Genomic DNA, 24756 nt, shown 5'->3' on the forward strand with positions numbered 1-24756 from the left:
ACATCAGACACGCTATCCAACACATGACTGCGAAGGCGCTTTAGCGATGATGTCACGATGGAAGGGATTTAACCCTGATTTAATCTACAGACCCAATGGCAATGTGAGGTCAGCAAGTAAGCCGTTTGTTTTTGAGCAGTACGCGAGGTGATGTGGTGAACACGCGCCAAGAGGCTGAGTCACCTACGTCTCAATCCAGTCATCTTCCATCAGTATTCCATCCATCTGTCCATGTATACACCCACCCCACCCCCCAGCACACCGAACCCCAGCCAAGCCAACAGAGTGACAAACTACGTTGCAGAAACGCATCTGTTTGAAGCTTGGGAGAAATAACATCGTCCTCCAGCTAATGTGACGCTCCGCCTTGGGAAGCCGAGGCTGCAGTACTACACCAGGGTGGTGCAGCAGAGCAGAACGGCACAGAACTACAGCAGATATCTCTACACCGAGCATCCACAGCACTGCAGCACAAAGAAGAAAACGTAGCAGGTGGAGAAGGAGCTGCATCGTGCGAGTGCATGTGCACAGACACGGGCCGCAGAGCAGTGAGGACCGAGTGATGAAGTGGGGAGGGGGTGGAGCTTCAGCCAACCTGCTCACCACAGCCACACTGACCGTGCCAGGACTGCACACACTGGAGAGAGAGGGAGAGAGACATGTCCTATATATGGATATCTTGCATCTGTTGAGACAGTGGCTCATTTATTCTTAGCACCAAAACATCAGCAGGACCGCATGAACCCCACAGCTCCCATAAATCAACCCAGAAACACCCAATATGGACTCCCAGTGACCAAAAGTTTACTACCCCTCTTCCTTGACCTCCGACTGTGCGATTCAGGAATGAGTCACGAGCTGTAATCTAAAGCAAGATGGAAAGAATCGGAAGGGAAGAGCTGGCCAGCTGGACCCAGCTCCGCACCCGACACGGCACCATCGATCCAGGGACGATCGTCCCCGGCACCGGATCTGCAGCTAGAAAGATGCTTACAGGGGAACCTGGAGGGCTCTCTGTGCACTTATACGGAGTCGAATAGCAGTGTGTCTTGGTCAGCCGACATCACGGCATAAAACCTGAGTGCGTCTTGTCGTAAACCTGCGTGGACAGAAAGTGCAGCAGTGTTGGTATTCCAGCTAAAATAAAAAAAACTGCTGTTCTCCAAATCCGTTATTATACAGTCGTGGGGGTTACATGTAAACATCTACAGCCAGAACTTTATTTATTTTTAACATTTTCTTGTTTGGTTTGTAACCTCCAAATGTTGCCCGACAAGCGTGCACTCCACTAGTCGTACACTACACCTCACTGCAGCTTCATCATGTCTCAATCTGTCACCAAGGGCAGGAAATGAGAGCACAGAGGAGCCAAACAAAACAAACAAACAAAAGAAGACAGACAGACCTGAATCATTCATCTAAAAGCAGTGATTCACAGTGTATACACCAACATTTACGCAGGCCAGGGGCTCAAGGGGAGACAGAGCCTTCAGGAATAAAAGCTTCGATTTAATTACACTTAAGGGATTATCAACTTCACTACCACACACACACACACACACACACACACACACACACACACACACACACACACACAGCTAGTGAGGTGAAGGCCCCATTGTAAAACTGGAAAGACTGTCCATTGAAGAGGAAGTGTGAGGGCTCTTGAGGGGGCCGTGGACGTCTCGGTCTGGAGAGGCGATGAGCAGCGGTATGACCACCGCGTGACCCCACCAACCACGTGCCCACACGTACTCACATGTAAGCGGAGGAAGAAACGCTACACCAGCGGTTCCTCCGTGGTGGCGGGTGGGTATTGCGTGACCGTGCGCGCAGACGCTGCAGTTTGCTTGTGTTTGTTTGTTTGTTTTTCTTCTCAAGAGGAATAAAAAAATTACGGGATGATGGGGAAATTATGTGCGAGGACCATCTGGGATTTAAATTATATTCCAGAAGTGTATAATCTCACATCGCTGCCATGACTCCTTCACAAAGTAAGTAGAGATTATTATGTTAGCACAACTTTCCCCATTTCCTCTTTCATGAACCGCAGTGAAGCTAAAATGCATTTATAGTTAAATGAGTCTTTACAAACTGGGCAGCACTTTAGAAAATCCAATTAAAATGCAAGAGGGGAGGGTGTCTGTTTCCTGTGCAGGTGTCTCAACTACCCACAACATTTCCTGTGTTCTCAGACTCGGGTTGCTTTAGAAGAGTGTGTCAGCAAGCGTGTTGACCGCCAGGCAGAGCGGCACGTGGCTACGATCGCTGCATTCCTGCACTGCCCTCTGTGGCGTTCGCTGGGGTTGAACCAGGTGGGGAACCAGCCCCACACTCAAACTGGAAAGTGACCTGGCATCGGTGACAGGCAAGCAGCTTAAAACAACAACAACAAAACGAGGCAGTGTCACAAGAGGCCACAAGGGGACGCCAAGCTGGAAATACCCCAGCTACCTCCCATACGAGCCCAACACCACCACCACCTCCACCACCCCGTCCTGGGTGAAGTCAGTGCAGGCAAAACAAGGCATGAGACACAGATCCACCTATTAACACCAACCGTCAGCTGAAATGACACACAGGTCAACTGCAGAACCGCCCCACCTCAAACCCCCTCTGCTTCCACAGAGTCTGCCTGAGGTCACATGAGCTACCCGGCGTCAGGAAAAACACCACACATCGCTGTCTCATCGCTATACGAGTGTGTGAGGCTATTTACTACTGTTCCTATAGAGAGTCCAAACCCTTAAATTCTTCTCTCCTTCGCGCTCTCTCTCTCTCTCTCTCTCTCTCTCTCTCTCACACACACACACACACACACACACACACACACACACACACACACACACACACTTCAGTGTAGGTTTATTGGCATTACTAGGTCACCAGGCACAATTTGGCCAAAGCAAATAGCTTGGATCTGAACATGATGGCTGTCATAATAAACAAAATAATAATAATAAAATAGTTAATTGAATAAGAAGGAAGTGAAAAATTACAATAAACTAGACAAGAATAACAGTAATAAATCAGTAATATTAATATATATAAATATATATTAATAAAATGAAGATTATTTCAGGACCTGATAAGAGTTTAATTTAGAGTTTTGGTGACATTTTCCAAATGTTCGAGACAGACTAGTGTTTGATCATTTGGTAACTCTGGCCTATGGTCAGGAGTGCTAGACAAACCACTGCTGAATATTTTGTGTCAGTAGTTTAGTTAGTGTCAGGACCAGCTGACGGAGCAGACCGGGATTAGAGCTGACCTTTGACCTTTAAATGCTTCATATTATATTGTGTTCCCTCTCTCTCTCTCTCTCTCTCCCCCTCTCTGTCTCTTTCGCTCTTTCTCCGTCTTCCTCACTCACTCAATCTGGATGCTAAAAATAGCCCCACCCTGGCAACATTATCATTGTCGTCATGTTGTGGCAGTCAGTCATGCAGTGCATATGCTGGTGCACTTGCGCAATATTCCCCCCAAACTATGGGGGAGGGGGGACGACCGAGGGGGCGGGGACAGCCGGTGGGGGCGAGGACGGCGGAGCGGATAGTGGACGGCAGAGGGGAGCTTCCAGGATTCCCCCAGACTCCAGGGCCAATTCCAAGGCCCCGGCTTGCGGCGCTATTCCATCTGGAGCTTACGCTGCACTTCTCCATTCTGGCTAATCACATAAGCACTATTAGGAGACGGGTGATGTGGCTGAACCGGCCTGGGGAGGTGGAGGTGAAAACCAGCATTTCATCAACAGCGCCTTCGATGTAAGTAGGATACAGTCACTCTTAGCCACGTGTCCTGGATGGGACTTTTGCAGGGGGATTGGGCACATTTCCATGCGTGTAGAAGATTAACATTGCACCTAATCCCCTGACGGCTCTCTCTGGGGTGGTGCCAGAAGAGTGGGCAGGTTCCTTCACACCAGGTAGAAGGTGCAGCGTTTCTGCCACACTGCTGCCCGGGCAAACCGTGCTCCTCAGATGGAGGAGAGCAGAGCAGATCCCATATGAACTGGATTAGGCAACGGCAGATCTGAAGCTTGAACATCAGACACCACCCAGGACTCCACCCGAAAGTTCTTCTGGCAACTGCATGAGGAATCCAACACCCCCCCCCCCCCTCCATTCCCCTCACTGCCTTTTCTACCCTATTATACAGATTGTTTTGGTGGTGTGTATTACGCGTCTAGGGTGGTGCAGTGTATAGGATTAAGGACAACAGAATATATGCATAAATTAACGCAGTTAATATCACAGGTCCAGAATTATGCTTGCTATTTGCATACACTCACAGTGACATTGGCGTGCGAGCGTGTGTGTGTGTATATAGAACAGCACTAGAGGTCATTGAAATGACATCCAAGTGTTTTACAGTCAGTATTCTGTAACTAAGCGTGCGGTGATGCACAGGTGATGTGTGTGAATTAGACCCGGTGTGTGACACTGGGTCTCTCCCTCAGCAGCGGGGCAGGCCCGTGGGAGCCCAGGGGGGTGGGGGGGAGACGTCCTGGAGCAGAAACGGAGCAGAACCAGCCGGAGAGCAGGGTCACACAGCGTGGCCCGAAGCAGACGCTCCTCTCTGACACCAAATATGGGGCCTTTTGCACAAATGCTAGATATATAGAACGACTCAAAGTCTAGCTTGACAATTTAGAGACAGCCGAGCTGACTGAGGTTTTGAAGAGAAAGAGGTAGTGTTGATGGCTTTGGTCTTACAGTGAAACACGTTTAAGTCATGCAGTCACAAGCGGTGTGACCTTCTCTGCTCTCCAAGTTCATAACACGGCTGTCCGTTTCCAGCATGGATTACAAGAACACTCGGTGGCCAAACTCTCAGAGCGAGTGTCCAGGTGAGAAGCTCTGCTGTCTAAACCCGGGCGCACTGCCACACTAGGGAGCAGAGCGTCCATAATTAATGGCTGCGGAGGTAGTTGTAGTAGAAGTGATGTCTGGGAGAGGAGACTGAGATTGATCACGGGCATCTGTCCTATACACCCCGCTGAGGGGAGCACCGGAGATCTGGTGGGGGGGGGGGGGGGGGGGGGGGGGGTGACATCACACAAAGGACTCTGGGACCTTCAAACAGAAGGTGCAGGTGCTCATGTGTCAGTGAGGATCTCCCTCATCCTAAATTATAAGGAAGGATTTCATTAGTCACATGGAGGGTAATGCAATCTACTGAAGTGCCATGCCACGCTCCCTCGGACATGGCTGGAGGCGTGTTCTAAGAGCACGGCAACGGCGACAGTAATAAACGGGTTTGCTGTCTACACCTAATCTCTTCTAGGAGCTACGCAGCTGGCCAGCAGGCAGTCTGGGGCTCCACTCCATAATAAATGTGATTTCACAGGAACACGGCTCGGCACCTTTTCATTTAAGCCTATAATCAAGGCCAGGGGCACGTTATCCCCCAAAATAGCACGAGCCTGACCTCTCGTAGAGGGGTTTGATACATACTGCGCATGTATTCATTTCACATGGCCACATGTCTCTGGAGGTCAGCCCCTGGATAAAGGATCAGGGGCGGACACACACATCCCAGTGTGAATTGCATGTGCGCAGACACACCACAAACACACACTGATGTCTCACTGGTCACTAATTTAATTAGCCAGAGGGTAGACAAGCCTTAGGTCAGTAAAGGGCAGAAAGCAACACAACCCCTTTCTCTCCCCCTGCCCCACCCCCTCACTCTTTGTTTACCTCATCTTGGTTTGTTCCTTTCTCCATCCCTCCTCCCACTCCTCCTCCTCTCCCTCCCTCCCCCAATCTCTCCCTCCCTCCCCCAATCTCTCTATGCCTCTTGCCTGCACCAACCTGCTGTCGGCGTCCTCTACAGCCGGGGTTGTCCCGAAACGTCCTGGAGGGGAGGGGACGGAGTGGGGGGCCTCTGATGGAGAAACGCAGGGCCCTCTCAGACACACATGAACAGAGGGTCACGGCATTAAAGAGCCTTACACATGCAAATATACAGGAGGAGAGAGGTATCTCAGAGTGACGGGGGACAGAGAGACACAGGACAAGGCAACATGGTTTAGAGTCCAGACGGATGCCCACTGCAGACAAGCGAGGCCTGCACAGACACCGTCTCACACGCTTGGATAGGCAGACAGGGCCAAAACTAAAACTAGACTGCAAGACATGGAACCAAAACCGAGGACAAAGACCAAGCATGTAACGGCTGCATTCAACAGTGCGGCCTACAAACCATTATATGTGTCACAATAATCCCAGTTCCCATATTTATTACGAGTTGCAAACCCGCCACCCACACTGTACAGATGCTGTTTACTCGAGCTGTATGATATACGTTTGGTAACCGTAATCACAGCATCACTACAAAGAGAAGGCTGTGAAATGCAAATGAGCCCTCAAAGACACTTGGTGTGCATACGTGTGTGTGCTGTCAGCATCCTGACCGTTCCAGAAGAACGTTCTCTGGGTGTTTGGATGAACCATGGTGTACACGCAGTTCAACAAATGTAAACTATTTTTAGTCAAAACGTGCAGTAGCATAATCAAAAAAACACCTAAATAACACACCCAGTAAGGGCAGCTGACAGCAGCGGAAAGATGGAATAGCCATCGTGATGACAGGGACAATGGAGCTCTTCCTGCTAAGACACCACCATACATGACCTAGCATGACATAATGATCAGAGGAGAGCGAGAGAGAGAGAGAGAGAGAGAGAGAGAGAGAGAGAGAGAGAGAGAGACGTATTGCAGCAGGTGAGTAGTTGACAGGGGGCAGGACAGAGCAAACAAATAACAGCCACACACGATCCATCACGTAAACAGGCCTTTAACCACACCGAGATGTCAGCCAGTGGCTCTGAACTTCAACACAATGGATTTCAAAGGAATGACTGACAACAGGTACAGGAGACCTACATCTCTACATCTCAGAGAATCACCGCCCGAACACCGTCCCCCTCAATCTCTACATCTTAGAGAATCACCGCCCGAACACCGTGCCCCTCCACAGCAGCACTGGATGCTTTGACGTTTCTCAGCCATCTTTGTGCCTCTGCATAGTTAGTTATTATTAATCATTCACAAAAGAGTTATTAAAAGCTGCGGGATTCACCGACAAGTGGCATTTTAATCTGAAGGCTCTCAACATGCAGGTAAAAGCCAGTGTGACAAACTAAGAGACAGTGAGAGGGAGACGTTGGGTCAGCAGTCCGCCAGCCGCTGGTGACGACAGGCTGGACTCATCGGGTTCTTTGGGCCACTAAGGTGTTGAAATCGCTGCTTTTCAGTGAAAACATTTTAGCAGCTTCGCAGCTGCCTGGTCAACAAAAGCCCCACATCACAAACGCAGCAACAGCTGCATTTAATGGCATTTCCCAATTTGAGCCCACAATGCTCACTATTATAGTCATCGGATAGCAGGCTTCTCCTCCGACAAGAGGCTGGTAATACAATAGCTGGTTAAATGTCACACATGCCCACCACCGGAGTCTGGGAACGCGGGTGTGATCAGGAGAGCACGGACAGCAGAACAGGGAAAGGAGAAGGGGAGGGGCAAGGGGAGGGGCGAGGGGAGGGGCAAGGGGAGGGGCCAAGACAGGACTCTTTGGATTGCATTGATCATGTAATGTGAAGGAACCGTTCCGTCTTCTCCGTCTCCCATGCTAGATTACTGGAGCAGCACAGCTAGAACATCGCATTAAAGCACAGGTGTGCAAGCCCTCTCACGCTTAAGTGCTAAACACGCAACCAAGATACCAATAAACCTAGACAAACACGATTGACAATGTTCCACTGAAAATTGCCCATACAAACAAACAAACAAACAAAAAAAACAACGGCACTTAGAGTGGCGAAGGTAAACCTTCATCTCATCCGCAGAGCACAGTCTTATTCATTCGAGCACAGAACTGAGCCAACGCTCGGGAGCCGTCGTGAGCAGCAGAGAGAGGAGGTGAGAGGAGGTGAGAGGAGGTGGCAGGAGGCGGCTTCCTGCTCCGATCCTGTACGGCAGCACACCTCCCACGTGCTTGGACACCTCCTTTCTCCTCCGTGAACACTACGCTTCTGAACGATGACCATCACATCATTAATCTGTCAAGAATTCCTCAGTGTTGGTACATGTTAACACGGACGGCAACGTGACCAGAAACAAGCTGGCATCACGCAATCCAAATAGATAAAATTAGATAACACTTATTTTTAAGTTCTGCATAGAGAGGGCACTGCCATGAGGATTTTTCTTGTTCCCCGAATGTCACTTTATCACCAACGTGGAGATGGTGTCAAAATCTCAAACTTCCGCCACCATAAGAGATTATCAGCCGGGTTATTCCGTGCGGGCGAGGAAACCATGGCGTCAACAGTCAAAGGGCAGGGTCACCCCACCACTCCGCAAAGTTGCTAAAGCACCATTTTCCAGAAATTCCCATGACGTCAGATATTCTTTCCAGGCAAAAACTCATTCACAAAGAGCTCTATGGTGCTTTTATGCCATCTGCCATCTTCCAGCTATGAGAACACTCATATCCAGACCAGTATGTGCTCAGTTCTCCAGCCACAGGAAACTCAAGGCCCATTTTTGGCAAGGCACTCTAGTTCATTGGAATCAGTTCTAGCTCCAACATGAGCTCCAGAGCTCTGTTGGTGGATAAGAGATAAGAGATGAAGGTGCCTGACCCTCACCTGGGGCCTCCTCTAATACAGAGGTGAACAAAGAGCTTTAGGAGCTTAATCTGGTTGAGTCTCAAAGTGTGCACATGTGCATATTGGGCGTCTTTGACCTCCGACATCCGACCTCTGAGCCTCTCCGCTCTGCTAAGCTCATCGCTACTTTGCTTCCGTATGCAACATTTACTTATATATTTATATTTCAGGAAGTGCAAACCTAACCTACATTCCTGAGGCAAGCACACGGAGAGACTTTAGCACAGGGAGGCGGTGAACACGCAGCCCGCTGGGCCAGAGGTGACGCGCTTCGCTACAGACGAAAAGCTCCTCCGTCAAGCCTGGGGCTCCCATGTAAGGCGTGGCATCCCGCATTTGCTGTTCAGGGGTGGGGGTTGGGTGGGGGAGATGCCGGGATGCTGAAACGCTCCCCGGACGTTGATCCACTGCTTTATGAAAGACGAGAGAGTGATGAGAAATAAAGAGCAGGAGGGAGAGAGAGGAGAGAGAGATAGCGAGAGTGCAAGACAAACACAGAGAGGGAGGGGAAGAGAGAGAGGAGAGTGCATGCTGGAGAGGGTGGAGGTTTTATGCATTATGAAAGATGGAGCGGATCACTGACGTGTTCTTCAACGCTCCACGGCAGTATGAGGTCAGAGGCCACCCACGCTCCACCCACGCTCCACCCACACAATCCTCCAATCAATCTGATCAAAATCAGCAACCATCAAACGAAACATTAATGAAATTAAATGAATGGAGCTGCATAAGCTGGAATAGTGTGTTGATTATTTATGCGGCAGCCTGACTAAAATCCGTGACAGCCCATCAAATGCAGCAAATGCTATTGGCAACCACTTCCTCTGTAGTACTTAAGACTTTGACTTTCCTTATTATTTGTTGACTTGTTTTTCCCTTAAAACAAGCAAAATACGTTCACATGATTTGAGGGAAGGACTTGCAGAGACCGCAGTATTTAAAGAGGACTTTCTGATTCGTTTCCTTTAAAACAAATGCCAGCAAACAAGGTCACATGACCTGTGGCAGAAACCAAGTCGTCTTTTTGTCACACTGGTTGACATGGCTCAGAAACTAGTCGTGCGAGTGAGTGTAATTACACCTTCAAATCTGCAACATGGCCTTTACACAAAGACCCATAACAACTTAACCGTATCCAACCACAGGCCAAGATCAAATGTCGGTACTTTTGACTAAGTAAGAAATGACCGTCACAGATTAGCAGGACATTAGGCAGCCAATGATTAACGGACACGCTTGGCGCAGACATGCTAACGCCAGCAGCTCCAGAGATGAACCACCATGTTTCACGCTTAAACGCCCAACCGGTTTGTTCCTACAGCACTGCTGTAAAACCTTAGTGGAGTAGAAATGTTTTTAGCAGAGGGCTTGTTGCGTACTGAGGACAGAGGTGTTTGCCATCGGAGACATGGATGAATCGGTCATCTCCAGTTCAGCTCATGGTTGAGGAGAGAAGATCCAGACCTTCTGAATCTCCAAAGCGCAGCTGCTTCCAGCCGCGGTGGAGTGTGAGCAGGCGCTCGCCGTGCCGAGCAGCCTTTAACCAACCTGCAACACCGCAAGCTCTCTGAAAGGGGGTGGGGGTTGGGGTGGTAGTCAGCGCCCTGGAGAAGCCAGAGTGGGCCGAAGCTTTGGAGATCTGATCATCAGTCCCCATAACGTGCAGTGTGGATGGGATACCAACAGAAGTGAGCAGTGTTGAATCCCGGCAGTCCTGGCCATCACCAGCTCTGACGATCATGATTCAGCTGTGCCAGTGTGTGTGTGTGTGTGTGTGTGTGTGTGTGTGAGGCCGTCGAGGGAGGCTGGAGGAGCTAGGGAAGAGGGACAGACATCACTCCCAGCAGCAGGGGATTCAACACCTATCCACTATCCATCTATCCACCAGCAGCTACACACAACACTAACAGACATGGCTGCCAGCAAGGAGGAACCTGTTGGGCTGGGCTGGGCACACACACACACACACACACCCCTATTCTTTCAGTAAAGCAACAGGTGAAAAGGATAATTCTCCCCACCCACACTGAACACCTCTGAATAAGAGCTTTCAAAACAGTCGAATTTACTGAGTAATATGATAAAGAAAGAAATGTCTGGCATTTAAGCTTCACAGTGACCTCCCCAATGATGAGAGAGGCGCATCCTCTCTGATGTACAGCAGCAGACGAGTGGAAAGTGACGACCTCAGCAGCTTTTCAGCTCTGAGCTGGACGAGGGGGTCAAGAAGGGCAGCCAGTAAGGCACGGGCACCCTCGCCCACCCCAATGACACTCCCTCCCGCCCCGCCCCCTGAACGCTCTCCCACTCACACCGACGTCTCGTCCCCGCCCCCACTACAGTCTCGCACATCCCAGCACAGCTTGTCGATGACCAGACAGAGGGAAACTACATGCCAAACCTTAACTGGTTTCCAGTACTTCCATCTCCTGCTGCATTTTCCCAGTGTAGCTTTGGGGAGGTGGGGGAGCCCAGGATGTCACAACTGGTACTCAGATCCAGCACCAGTCTGCACAACACAGACACCTGATGCTATTATTGTGACTCTGTTTGGGTCCCTCATAAAAAGCCAATTTCCCTGTGCTCCCTGGCAGCCCGGCCTCACTGTCATAAGCAAGCCTGGGTGAGGGGCGGAGCCGGCCTGGGTGAGAGGCGGAGCCGGCCTGGGTGAGGATGCCTTCTCTGATCCTAAGCTGGGTGATCAGGATCAGAGAAGGCCACCTCACACAAGCCCGCTACACCCACATGCTGCTGCACCTGTGCCAACACCACCACCTCTCTAACTCCTGACACACACACACACACAACACGTACATGGTCAAGGCGATAAGGCTCTTTTGGCAAGATCTCCATCTCACCCTGCTGATTACACTCATGTTTCCAACGCACAGAGGCACAACAGACTTTCACTTTATTTCTCATGCGACACGGCTGGGGTCTGTAACACACTCGTGTCAGCATGTACAAAGGTGGTGGTGGGGGGGGGGGGGGGGGGTAGTGTGTTGCAAGGCGACCTGCACAACACAACCATACAGTGCAGTGTCACACACTAGTGGTACAACCACAGCACAACCCTGCACAGCTCGGTGAGACGGCACCAGAGAGGCCAGTGCATCGTTGGGGAAGAATGTACTGCAAGGGGGAAACTGAGCGTTTGCAAGTGCTCGAGGAACAAGAGAAAGAGAAACAGCATGCTGGGCTTGTGTGAGTTTTGGACTGCTCGCTGGGTTCCTTCCCTCTTCCGAGCAGCGTTTAAACCTTAAACCCAACATGAAAGGCCATTGTATCAGGAACCTCTGCTGAAACCAGCGAGCGGCACTAAAATTAGAAGCAATAAGAAGCCAGAAAAAACACCACATCTCTGTCAGGACGGAGGTAGGTCACAGTCCTGATCAGACAAATGGGCCCGATCGATCGCTGTGCTAGAAACGCTTGCACGGACAAACAGGATACTTCTCACACGAGGCGAGGAACAGAGGCAGAGCTGGAAGCCTCGTGGAAAATCGGACCTATTGAAAACTAGAATAACGGAGCAGGCCGCTGCATTATTGATGGTTTTAATAGCACGGGGACAGCAGTCTTGGAAATTAAGCTTTGCTGAATTATTCAGGAGGTCCATGAATATTGGTGCTTTGCTGAAATTCAGAGAGAGAATTCATAAGGCAACAAATATCAAGCATCAGGCGCTACAAATGCAAGTAGACATTCATAACATCACGGTTCTTTACAGGCTTTAAACCACAAGGCACTCCCACAAAGATGAAACAGTGAAGCAGATGACGGTCCACACACTAGAACATAAACCATGAGCAACTTGTGCCTGAGATATACACACACACACAAGCAAATGCACAACAGGCCCCGACATCAAACTGTAATCAAAACCCTTGCAGGTTGTTCTGGTGGCGGAGAGGGGCACCGCGGTCGTGCTAATTTCAGCTGAAGCGCGGACAAGGGAGGCAGCCGGCTTGATCAATACGGACCCGCGCGTCGCCTGCTCTCGCGCCGCAGCTCGCGACCCCGCATCCCGCTCGTGCACGCTTTAGTCATCTCGCCGTACATACGCAACAGCGATGCGTTCAGACCGCACAGAGGAAACAAAAAGGAGACGTGGTTGGCGTCCAAACATGGCATGGATTTGTAAGCAAATGTGAGCAACCTGTGAAGCTCTCCATTTGCATAAATGCGTGCTGCTTCGGGACAATACAGGTCAAATAATAACCAAAAACAGACAAGCCCATGCACAGTAATTAATGCATCTCTGAGTATATACAGGCAGGCCCTGTGATGGATGTGTAGTAATCAGGGACGTTTCATTGACTGGTAGCTATCTTAACTTATATTATGTACAACAGATGAGGTTCGGTTGCATAAACATTTCACTGTTCATATTTTAGGTAAGCTACATTTATCCATCTCGAGAAGCATCAATCGTGGAACACGAGTCGCACTTTAATTCCACTGGAGAAACAAGCACCAAGTATTATTCGGAACAATGATACGGACTTGTTAATGCAGCCACTACTCTTTCTGCAGCGAATGCAGCACGCGTGGTGCACGTCGGCCCCACCAGTTAGGCTGTCGTGTCTCCCAAACTGGCATAGCGACGAAGTTGCGGTACATTTGCCAGCAAGCTGGGCGTATCGACAAACAGTAGGTCGGGTACACAGGCTGCGTAGAAAAACGCTACCGCAGCATCTTAGTTACTTCTCGCAACAGTTCGCGGATCATAAAAAATGTCGCGAACCCGCGTGATAGTCGTGCAGATATAACCGGCATACTGCACAAGCACGAGGAAATCCACGATCCAGACGGTCCCCTTCTTACCTTCAGCACGGGAGCGAAGATCGGACACAGTTCTCTGCACGGGCGGCATCTCGCCACATTTGAAACGAGCCGAGCTACGGCACCTGTCAAACGCAGCGCGCGCTCTTTGGGGGGGTCTCTCCTGTCTAGGAATTACAGCGCCAGTCGTCGTCTACAAAGTAGCCTTCGCCTGCGTTTGGTAACCATTTAGTTCTGACTGATACTCATTGCTCGTTAACGAACCGCGTTAGTCCGCGCAGACTCGCCCGTCCACGCGAGCGTCGGCCGAGTTCACAGCGCGCGCGTCCGAACACACGCGAGAATCGATAAAGCGCTCGGAACGGAACAGCGTGCAGCCTGCGCCGCGTTACACGCCGGAGCGTACCATTCCGAGCGCAGAGGGGAGACCTGTCCCGACTACAAGTATGTATTCATCGTTTAGACCTTTTTAAAAATACATAATATACAAGATATATACAAGATATACAAACGTTATCGCGTCGTTTTAATATAAAATTCAATCAAAGCTTTAAACGACGCTGTAATTATTGTACTGCAAAAAGGGAATGTTTGACGGATTTTCCCAACATAAGCGACGTGTAGACCGCTCTTGTGGAGATTTCCCCGCTGCAGTTACTCATTGTTTCGAGAGGGGGATTGCGGAGGGACAAAGACGGCCCACTGTTCCTTCAGCTCAAGGCCTGTAGCGATCACGACTAGGTTTCCTCTTAAACCTTCCAGTCAAATAACATTTCTTTGGTCTGCAATCAACTGTTCAATCAACTATGCATGTCTTCGTGCCTAAAGAAGACATTTATGTTATGTTTATGTTATCTTTCCACAGTTTATCTGCTTTAAAACTGTACTATTTCAGGAATGTTGGTTTTCTTGCAGTACAGTAACTGGTTCACAAAGGTGAAACTGATAACAGAAAAAAGACGGTTATAATGTACCGTGATTAGTCCATCAACAAGTAATTTTGTAAAATTGCAGCTTGGTCTGTTCATAAGAGGTGGTTGCTCATATTTAATTCAGTAATTCATGTTTTTCCAGTATGACATCCGAAAACTTGGGTTATATTTTAATGTTGAATTATTTGTGAGACAATAAAAAAGATGGATGATGTTCGTAATGCAATGTAGATATCTCCATAGCATTGTAACTCATTTCTGGGTCTCATGGTACATTTTATAAATTATTTTAGTCACAGATTGCCTAATGGTATAATATCATTTCCAGTGATTTGCAGTCTCCTCTCCACCTAAGTAAGCGTTCTCACGGAGATTTTGGATCCATGGAACCAGCGGTTGCCTAGCAACAGGGACAAGAAGCCTGCCCCTTTGATTATGTGTGTACTGGTTTTATGTTTGGGCTCATATGAGTCTAAATAATGACTCATGCTCCAAATTTGTGCAAACACATTCACATATGCACACATGAGAGATTCTCATAATCACACACACACACACACACACACACGGCACTCCCATTAGTATCACGCTGCTTGTTGAGAGTGTTACTGGACCACACGTTTTGACTATGATGTTTTCTTTGATGACCCAAGATGGATTTCTGGGAACTGAACCGACACCACCTGTTCAGTAGGTTTCATGGTAGGACTATATCACAGCATGCCTGTCCTGTGCAGAGCAATGATGGCATGAAAACCTCAGGAAGATCTGCCAGATGTTATTGATCTCCAGAGACGAAGAGACTCTGATGTGCCGATAATTTCACAGTGTTCACAAGGCAGCGTAGGGGGAAGAGGCACTGACAGACACAAAGTGCTCCACCCAGACAAATCACCTCCAGTGATAGCTTACCAAGGTGGCGATTACCATCTGATGCGGCTCTGAAATATACACTTCATTTATTTTGCATCTATAACATTCCGTTATCAAGCTGTTTCACATTGTATCAAACAATTGAAACCTGTTCATTTCTCCAAGTAAATTCCATTTCCTGCTGTTTTGTGTTTGCATCCATTTTATTCACACTTTGGCATCTTACCCTTATTGCAGCAGGTACTAAAATTACATCTACTGAAAAACTGGCACTGGAGGCTGTGACTCTGATATGTCGATCAGGCTGCATTACCCATCAGGGCGTCAGCGCCCTGCGGTCTCTGTACGTGCACAGCAGAGCTGCCACTGCACCACAACACTCACCCGGGCTGCAGTGAAGGAGCGTGCATCACACCCATGCCCCCCCCCCACGAGGTTTGGAGTTCATGCATCTACATATGCAAACGTATGTAAATCCAACGGTCTGGTTGTAGGATGTCTACACACTGCTTATGTAATATGAACACAGCCAAAAAAAAAAACCATAACAACGAACACAAAGCACCTCACTTCCTGTTTTATGAATAATTGGTAAACCAGTGGTATAGATTCTGGGGCCCCACCACGAGAGGTAGGGTGTGGGCTAAACTAAAAATATCACTGACGTGACTGGCATGTAGTAACCTGACAAAACTCAAGCTGACTCTTAGATATCTTTCAAACATGTTGTCAGGGCTGTTCTTTTTTACTTTACAATCCCTCCCTCTAATCAAAACACTTCCTCCCCCCCCCCCCCCCCCACCTCAACACAGTACACAGAGGGATTTCTGCAGCCACAGAAAATGAAAGCAAGAACATTCACTCAGCGGTCTGAAGGCCAAACCTACTTTGTAACAATGGCAACCTCTTTAGACATGCAACACCTAGTTCTAGCGCGTCTCACCTACCAGGAGAACACAGGGGCCTCAGGGGACAGAGTGCTCAACAGATATTGATCAGGGGAGGGAGGGGGTATGGTGGTGGGGTAATTAAAACACACCCTCTCTCTTTATTCAGCTGAGAAATGCTGGGCACCTGTAGACTGTAGTTCACTGGCAGTCTGGGACATATCCTCTGTGCCAGACTCATGACTGATGTTGATATGAATGAGTTAGTAATCTCATGAAATGGATACAGAAGAATAAAGGTGTTGCTCTTTTTCTAGTGTATTATTTCTAGATTGAGTCTGAAGTACATGAAAGTCAATGGCATGAAAGTCAACCTATATTTAGAAAACATGCCTCAACACAAATAAAAAACAATTAGATTTTGTGGGTTGTTTTTGTTGTCCAACGTAGAGCTACAAACAAAATAAAATTAAACAAAATAAAATTACTGATCACTTAAATAAATAAAAAGGACATTTTTTACTGTAGTTAGATAAGTGTCTGCCCTCTGCTGGTCAGAACAGGTTTATTACAGCAACGTTTTCAACATTCACTTATACACAATACATCATCTCTGATTAATTACTCAATTCCGTTTATGGAAAATATTTGCCAAAACTTTTGGAAATCGTGGTGACTACTGTCCGCTTGTACAGTTATGCTTACTAATTAATAGCGTAATAATGAAGCTGTTCATTAAATGATAAATACTACAATGTTTAGTAATTACTAGTTTACCAACAGCCGGGGCCTCAAGCCACCAGCGCCGACACTGACAATAAAGAGATATAATGGAAACGGGAACTGGGCATTTGGCAATGGAGACAATTGAGAGTCGGGACAGCTAGAGGGAGATTAAAGTACATGATTATCATTACTACACACGGCTGAAACCACCAGCTCATTGCTCACAATGGCCCTGTGACTGAATCAGTTTTAATGAGGTACAATTGGCAACAGCCCTCCCTGAATCAGCAGAGCTCGTCTGGCTTTAGCTCGACGGCTGCCTGGAAGACTTTTCTCATGAAATACAGTGACGTAGCCTACATATATTTCTTATTATTGAGCATACTGAGGGTACAGTCTGACGTTTTAGTTTGAAGTGTTTCAGCTAACCCGACTGAGGGGAAATGAGATTACTGTGAAAGTGCCATGGGCGAGGCTGCGGCTGGCGATGATAACGGTTGAATGGGCGTACACAGCTGTACACAGTCCGGCCATTATATAATGTATAATTATGACACTTAAAACTATTCCATTATTAAAATAAAATCTTGTATTTACAGGTGATGAGGGTGGGGGTATTAGTATTAAGTGGCTTGAAGTTGGTGTGCTAGTGGCTGTCAGTTAGCAGCTGCCTGCCTGGTCTTCGCTGACCGCACAGGAAGGCGCGTGAAGGACAACGCCAGCCAATCAGAGCGCAGCTAGGTTTGTCCATATGGCATACATTCAGATCACAGCAGGTGTGTGGGAGCAGATCCAGTATAATCTCACTAAGTGGTATATGTGCATAAAGGCTCCCCTGATAATATGAGTATGATAGAGCAGTCAGCATTGTCTTTTTGGACAAGGTAAACTTACTAGTATTGAAAAAAGTCAAATAATGAAAACCACTGGATTTCTTGAAATAAACATTAAGTGTGCTCTAAATCAGACCAAAACAATTGTATTAGCATGACCAGTTTGATACCACCAGTTCAAAAATTTTGTGGTTCATGAAACAACCCCCCCCTCCCTCCACAGTCTTGATCAGAGAGATTGAATGATTAAAAACACCTTGTAGACGGCCAGTTAGAGTCCACAACCCATCTGTCGTGCACAGTTTGTCTCCGCCATCCTCTAACCATTTATCAATAGTCAGGTTGTGACCACAGGACTGCTGTTAGCTGAGGAGGTCCAGCAGTGAGCGTGACACATGTTAAACCTCCAGCAACACGCTTTGCCTGATACATTCACACCCATGCTTTACACCGTCACCGCTGTGTTGATAATCACCCACTCTCCAATTATTATCCAGCCAACAGTGGTCCGGTGGAAAGGAACTGGCATCTGATCAACAGGGTAAAGAGTGGCTGACAGGTTGCACATGGAATCAGGTACATTGCGGACTGCACACACTTAAAATGCACATTCAATACGCCCTAATATGGTGCCAGTGTGAGGATGTAAAAAGCAGTAAAGTCAAGTAAAGTCGATGGTGTTTGTAGGAGAGAGAAAGAGAGGGGGGGAGAGAAATGCATTAAAAAGTATGATAAATATTTAAAGACCACTATCAATTTCCTCATGGCTGGCTTTTTCAGTAACCATGGTAGAGCCACGTGCATTATTAACATGTTTGGGAACAGTGGCAGCGGGGCTGACGTCTGCCTCGGGACCGAGCCTCGTCCGGGCCACCAGGTGACAGCCCGGGCTCCCCACAGGTAAACATGGAGAAGTGACGGCTAACCCCGCATTCAGACGCGGCACCAGGGGAATAAAGAGGCGCGTTCTTCGGGAGATGTAAGCGACAGCAGCGTGTCTGTGATGGAGGGCGCCGTGTTGAAGCCACGCAAGAGCGTGAGGTTCCGCGTGGCCTCGGGCAGCAGCGGCCGCGTCCTGAAGGAGATGTTTAAAGACGAGGGCCCGTCGGACTCCCTGGATTCGGACTGCACCAGCAGCTCGGAGGCGGACCGGGCCAGCACCCCGTCCACCAGCGGGGAGGCGAACGGGACTGCGGGGGGTTACCTGGGCTCGGAGCTGGATGACAGCGAGAGCGAGCCGGACGATCTGCTCCTGTACGCCGGGGCGAAGGACGGGGGCCGAGGCCTGAGCACCAAACGGGTCAACATCCTGAGCAAGAACGGCACGGTGCGCGGCGTCAAGCACAAAGTGACCGCCGGACAGATGCTGTTTGACAGCCTGACCAAAGACGCCGGGGTGAGTGGAGAAGCCAGCAGACAGAAGCAATCGAAAGGCCAAGTAGGATCACGCAGAGTGCAGGTCACACCCTGGCATGTCAAACCACCTGAATATTTCATTTCGTTTCACAAATGCTTGCATGCTGCATCATTTGTTAAGAGATGGTTGATATCATGGTTGATAATCTGACTCCAGCAAATTGCTGTGGGTTCTGTAAAAAATAGATCTTTTTCATTTCCAGTTCATTCATTTCCAACTTATAAAGTCAAACTTTTCTCAGAATTATCTATCAGCACGGCAGCCATAATTTTGTAGGAGGTGGAAGTGGAGGAGGAGGGCATGACTTATCATCTCCCCCAATGTTCAATAATTCCTGCTCGCACTACACATATAATGTATTACATTGGGTGGTGTGAGCGGTGTTCCCCCCCAAAGCTGAACCGAAACCTCCGGTCCTGGTCAGCACTGTTCTTAACACGGGCTAGGATGGCCTTCTCCAACAGCGATTAGTTACAGATCCTCTCTCACTCTTATGCTTTGGCTGGACAAATGAGCTGTCTCTGAGGACAAGGTCTCTGTACAATTAAAGATTAATGATACATTTCTTTAAGTGTTTTAGCTAAGCTAATCAATTTAATGAATACAACTTCTACTTTCTGCTCACTGGGGTCACAGTAACTTTTGTCTGAATGGTTTTTGAACTATTGAACTTCAACTTCCTTTACTGCCCCTACAATACATGCTTCAGGAATGTAAAAACAAATTTGAGAGATTTGAATGAAATTAAGTTCTTGTTTATCATAAGCCAGTAATTTGTGTAACAAGTTGATTTGAACAGCTATCACTAGGAGTAGCGCTGCTGGACTTTATGATCTTAATCTAAACAAAGGGCCCAAATGCCACTCTAGTGTTTACTGGCCCTGTGGTTCTGTGGGTGTCTGCCTTGAATCAATAGTTCAAAAGTTACGGGTGACCTCAGTGAGCAGAAAGTGGAAGTATTTTATCTTTCAGAGAGATGTATGTAATGTAATTTTGGGTCTTGCGCTGCACTTCTGTCTGTGATGCAGAGCATGTATGGTCAGCACCACATAGTAAAACATTAAACACCAATGACAAGGTGTCTACAAACAGCACTACAAGATGGTAGTCCATATCTAACATGTAGCTAACAAATAATAATCAATACAAGGATATGGAAGTATAATCAGTGGGTTCAAGGAGGAAGAGTATAAAGTTGTTTCTTGAAGTTGTGTCTTGAAAGTGGCTCAGACAGTACTAATGTTTAGAACTTCCTCACTATATCATGCATTGAGTGAAGTGATTTACACTAGTCAACTTTACACCGTAACATGATCTCATAAACCTAAGATGGTGAAAATGCTTAAAATCACAGTGGCCCATAAAATCACAGTGGCTCATAAAATCACATTACCACTGACACTACCAAGATCAAAGAATAAAAATGATGTAGTAGGTCAATTGCATTTTACTGTAGTCCCAGTTGTAATTAGTTTAATGCTGTCACCAAGAAATCAACAACTTTCTTTTTTTGATGTTATTTCCCTAATAATAACAATTAATAATAATAATAATAATAACCATCATCATCAGTATAGATACGTGGCGATTACGGGGTCCAAGCCCCTGTATGAGCAGCAACTTGCATGTCACATGCGACAGAATAGCAGCACAAAGTACGAATGAGGTGCCTGCATGGTTTGGGAGTGTGAATGTACTCGCAGCAGCGCCCACCGACTGTCTGCAGCAGGTCTGACACAACATGCACGAGTGTATATAGAGAGATGAATTAGTGAATAAGGTATGGGTGGGTATGGGTAGGGCAGTGTGTAGTTGAACCCTACAGGTAGACGCGCATGTGAGTGTGTGTGTGTGTTTATAATGGTCAATAATTTGTTGTTACTGTATTGCCCAAAGTACCAACTCACATGTCTGACATGATGGTATGTGTTTGACATTCACTGAGATGCACACACATAGGTAGACATGTGTGAGAATAAATAAGCTAAATATCAGTTTGTGTGTGTGTGTGTGTGTGTTAGTCAGAGTATATGGGTGGGTATGGCTAGGGCAGTGAATATGTGAACCCTATAGGTATACCTGTGTGTGTGCGTGTGTATCTTTAATACAGAAAGAGATAGGGGAAGAAAGAGACAAATGTTTAAATTTTTTAAAAGCACTTTAATTTGTTGATGTGAATTCTGCATCAAATCATTAAATTCCATTTTTCTTGCCATGTGAAATTGTGCTGGAGAAATACTGGATTTTCTAGTGTAGTGCCCCCCAGTGAGCATTCCCTTGAAGGTTGAGTATGTCTTAGAGAGTGTGTACATACAATTTCATGTTTAATGACCTATGATAAGCCTGTCAAATGTGTACTTAAAGCTTATTGGCCGATAGCATTGGCCTTGTTGGACATATGATGTGCCAGTCATAGGACCAGTGCCATTGGTGCATGTAGGTGATGCATACCACAATTTTTGGGGTGTTATGGGTATGTGTAGGCCAAAATGTCTAGGCTGGTCTACAGACCCTATGGGTACATGTCTGTGATGTTTCGATTCCAGTGCTTGGACCCCTAACAACAACAACAACAACAACAATAATAATAACTGGGTAAACATTTCATAATGGATGTTCTCTGTTCTTTTCACCTTCACCCAAGCCTGAGCTTCCTCTAGAGTTTGGGCGGATCGTGATCTACACCACCAGCCTCCGTGTGGTCCGGACAACGTTCGAGCGCTGTGAGCTAGTGCGGAAGATCTTCCAGAACCACAGGGTGAAGTTCTTGGAGAAGAACATCGCTCTGGACAGTGAGTACGGCAAGGAACTGGAGGCCCGCTGCAGACGGGTAGCAGAGCCACCTTCTCTCCCCGTGGTCTTCATCGACGGACACTATCTGGGGGTCAGTGCTCAGTGGAGAACGTTTGTGGGGCAATCCGGGTTTTATTCTGCTTCGGCTGTATTAGAATTGTGCATATATGTTGTATGTCTGTCAATGGTTGAATAAGTACATTATGAAGAAAATAACCATTTTGCATTGAAATGCATTTCAGTTTTGCATTGAAATGGTAGAATATAAACATTATAAGTTTATATCAATGTGGTTGGGATTGGAGAACTTTACACACATTCAATGCGCAAACTTGTTGATTTCTTGCAGGGTGCAGAGAAAATCCTGGGAATGAATGAATCAGGGGAACTGCAGGATCTCCTAATCAAAATTGAGGTAAAACACCCACATCACACTCAATGGAGAACTGGTCAAAACATGTACAATAAATGATTATCACCCCTTAATAGTGCAATTCAGAGTTTGCCACACTTTAACTATGCAATTTCCTATGGTGTTTGTGAAATATCCACCAGGCAAACTCCCCAGTGTTCTGGTAGGCTGGGCTAACTGTATGCAGTGAGGCTTTGCGACAGGCCTTGCAGTAAATGTTCATGCACACACACAATGCAGCTTTGCAGTGGGGTTTTCAGCTTCCTTTCATGTGCTACATTTGCAATGAATCCAGTAGAGTATCCAGGTAAAACCAAGAACCAGAGATTTCCTATTACACATTTAAGGCCATTCTGCATTATTCTTCTATATCTAATTGTACTGAATATGTTTTTAGATATACCATATCAACAGTGAGCTCTGATAATGGACAGTTATTACCTAGCTCCCAATGAACCTCTTTGAAACTGGGAATTCAGCTTAGAATGTGTGAACCTCCAGTGACAATGAAACACCTTTAGTGTGTCAGAGTCTGAGATATGACACAATTAAGTATGAATAATATATATGTGATTTTTAAAAATAAATTATGGATAGACATCACAAAATGTGACATGAATAATGGATAACAGCAATACTGATTCAGTACATGAACCAGCACTCACTGATACACATATACATACGCTCACACTCTCATACATCCATTCTACAGTAATGAGTCATGCACTGATGTGACTCACTCACAGAGAAAGCTGAAGCCCCCCCCCCCCCATTAACACATAAACACTGCTACACCCCAGGAGGCACTTCAATTCGGTTCAGACCATGTTCATGAACTGTGCTCAGGCTAGTCCTTGCTGCCTTTCACACACATCTGTGTGTGTGTGTGTGTATGTGTGTGTGTGTGTGTGTGTTTCTCCTCAGAGGGTGCAGCACCCCCACACATGCCAGACGTGTGGAGGTTTTGCCTTCGTGCCCTGCTCTATGTGCCATGGCAGTAAAATGTCTGTGTTCAGGAACTGCTTCACGGACTCCTTCAAAGCTCTCAAGTGCACCTCATGCAACGAGAACGGACTTCAGCCATGCCCCAGCTGTTCCCACTAAGGTCCTGTACAAGTGCCTGCCCACGTACCGTCACCCCACCACCACCCGTGTTCACCACCTCCTCATGTACCCTGCCACCCCTGTTCGGCCCACACAGTCCCCCTGTTGGCCATGCATGGGACTGCATTTTTTTTTTACTGTTTTTTCCCCCTTTTATTCCTCTTGTAGGGATTGTCAGTAAATTTTGTAAGGAAAAAAACGCAATCTCTCAAAAGTTCATTCTTCCTCATCTTTATTTTGCTTGACACATAATATGATTCACTTTTTTTGATCATTTTTACAGCAGTAGTTATTTTCAAATGTTCAGGTGCTATTACCCTGTAAAGTTGTGTCCACGTTATAAAACCATGGAAGCGAAATGTGAGATACAGAACAGACACTGTGGGAGTAACAAGCCAAAACTGAACTGGCCAAATGACTATTTCCCCTATATATCCCCTACAGTACTGAAACCAGAGAATTACTACATTGAATAGAGAATTTAACTTTAAGTTAAAGTCATGGTCCTGTGTTAGGGAACTGGTCTTGTGACCGGAGGGTCATGGGTTCGATTCCCATGCCTAAGGCCATGACTGAGGTGCCCTTGAGCAAGGGACTTAACCCCTACTGCTCCCCAGGCGCCGGGCTAGGGCTGCCCACCACTCTGCGCATGTGTGCACCACAGCCCCCTAGTAATCACAAGCAGAGGTGTATAATCCAGGTTCAGAAAGTAAAAGTCCTCACCAGGATTTTGCTCAAGCTTGCTAGATTTTCTAATTAGTGCAATCCAGGTAAAATGAGTGGAATCAACACAATCCAGGAAGCCTGAGCAAAATCCTGGTGAGGACTTTTACTTTCTGAACCTGGATTATACACCTCTGATCACTAGTGTGTGTTTGTGTGTGTGTTCTAATTGCACAGATGGGTAAAATGAGGAGGTCAAATTTCGATTGGGGTGTAACTTCACAATTGACAAATATGGCACCTTTCATTTCATTTCAATTTGCTGTTACAACCGGATATATTAGCCTATTTATGAGCCAGAAACTACACAGGTGCAGGTAAGCTTACATAATACTATCCAGAATTATCCTGAAATTATAATTACTCCTGAAATATAATTAAATATTATATTTATTGTGAACAACTTAAGTTATGCAAAGAATTGGGCTTTCCTTTGGTACAAAAGTTGAAAATTCAATCAAAGAAATAACCATATTACACAGGGTACACGGAATAGTCAAAAGAGTTTGGACAATATTGAAACAATGACAATGACCTTACAAGGCAGCTTTACATGAAGAAAGTATACTCTATGAAGAAAGTAGACTAACTAT

General features: G+C 47.0%; 2 protein-coding genes and 1 long non-coding RNA gene across 8 annotated transcripts in view; 2 read left to right on the plus strand and 1 right to left on the minus strand.

Moving 5' to 3' along the window:
- atp8a1 (ATPase phospholipid transporting 8A1) overlaps window positions 1-13802 on the minus strand; it is a 95873-nt gene extending 82071 nt beyond the window's left edge. For 2 of the 5 annotated variants that reach the window (XM_077021387.1, XM_077021388.1), the window contains exon 1: window positions 13506-13801. In XM_077021387.1, the coding sequence (XP_076877502.1) occupies window positions 13506-13554 (49 nt within the window). In that variant the 5' untranslated portion in view covers window positions 13555-13801. Of the gene's footprint in view, window positions 1-13505 lie in introns of all 5 variants that reach the window. The other 3 variants (XM_077021389.1, XM_077021390.1, XR_013133949.1) reach the window with 2 other exon arrangements.
- LOC143526779 (uncharacterized) lies at window positions 13792-15451 on the plus strand. Its single transcript, XR_013133950.1, has 2 exons — window positions 13792-13907; window positions 14724-15451. It is a non-coding gene; the product is annotated as an uncharacterized LOC143526779 (long non-coding RNA).
- A 2562-nt stretch (window positions 15452-18013) lies between these two features.
- On the plus strand, window positions 18014-23568 carry grxcr1a (glutaredoxin and cysteine rich domain containing 1 a). Of its 2 annotated transcripts, XM_077022934.1 has the most exons (5): window positions 18014-18290; window positions 18615-19110; window positions 21776-22015; window positions 22274-22339; window positions 23261-23568. In XM_077022934.1, exons 2-5 carry the CDS (start codon window positions 18718-18720, stop codon window positions 23438-23440), a joined length of 879 nt encoding a protein of 292 aa, XP_076879049.1. In that variant the 5' UTR covers window positions 18014-18290; window positions 18615-18717; the 3' UTR covers window positions 23441-23568. The 2 variants fall into 2 exon arrangements, with proteins under 2 accessions (XP_076879049.1, XP_076879051.1); XM_077022936.1 differs by lacking the exon at window positions 18014-18290 and having other exon boundaries at window positions 18453-19110.
- The last annotated feature ends 1188 nt before the right edge of the window (window positions 23569-24756 follow it).

The sequence above is a fragment of the Brachyhypopomus gauderio genome, chromosome 11 (assembly GCF_052324685.1).
Source record: "Brachyhypopomus gauderio isolate BG-103 chromosome 11, BGAUD_0.2, whole genome shotgun sequence".
In the NCBI taxonomy this organism is placed as follows: Eukaryota; Metazoa; Chordata; class Actinopteri; order Gymnotiformes; family Hypopomidae; genus Brachyhypopomus; species Brachyhypopomus gauderio.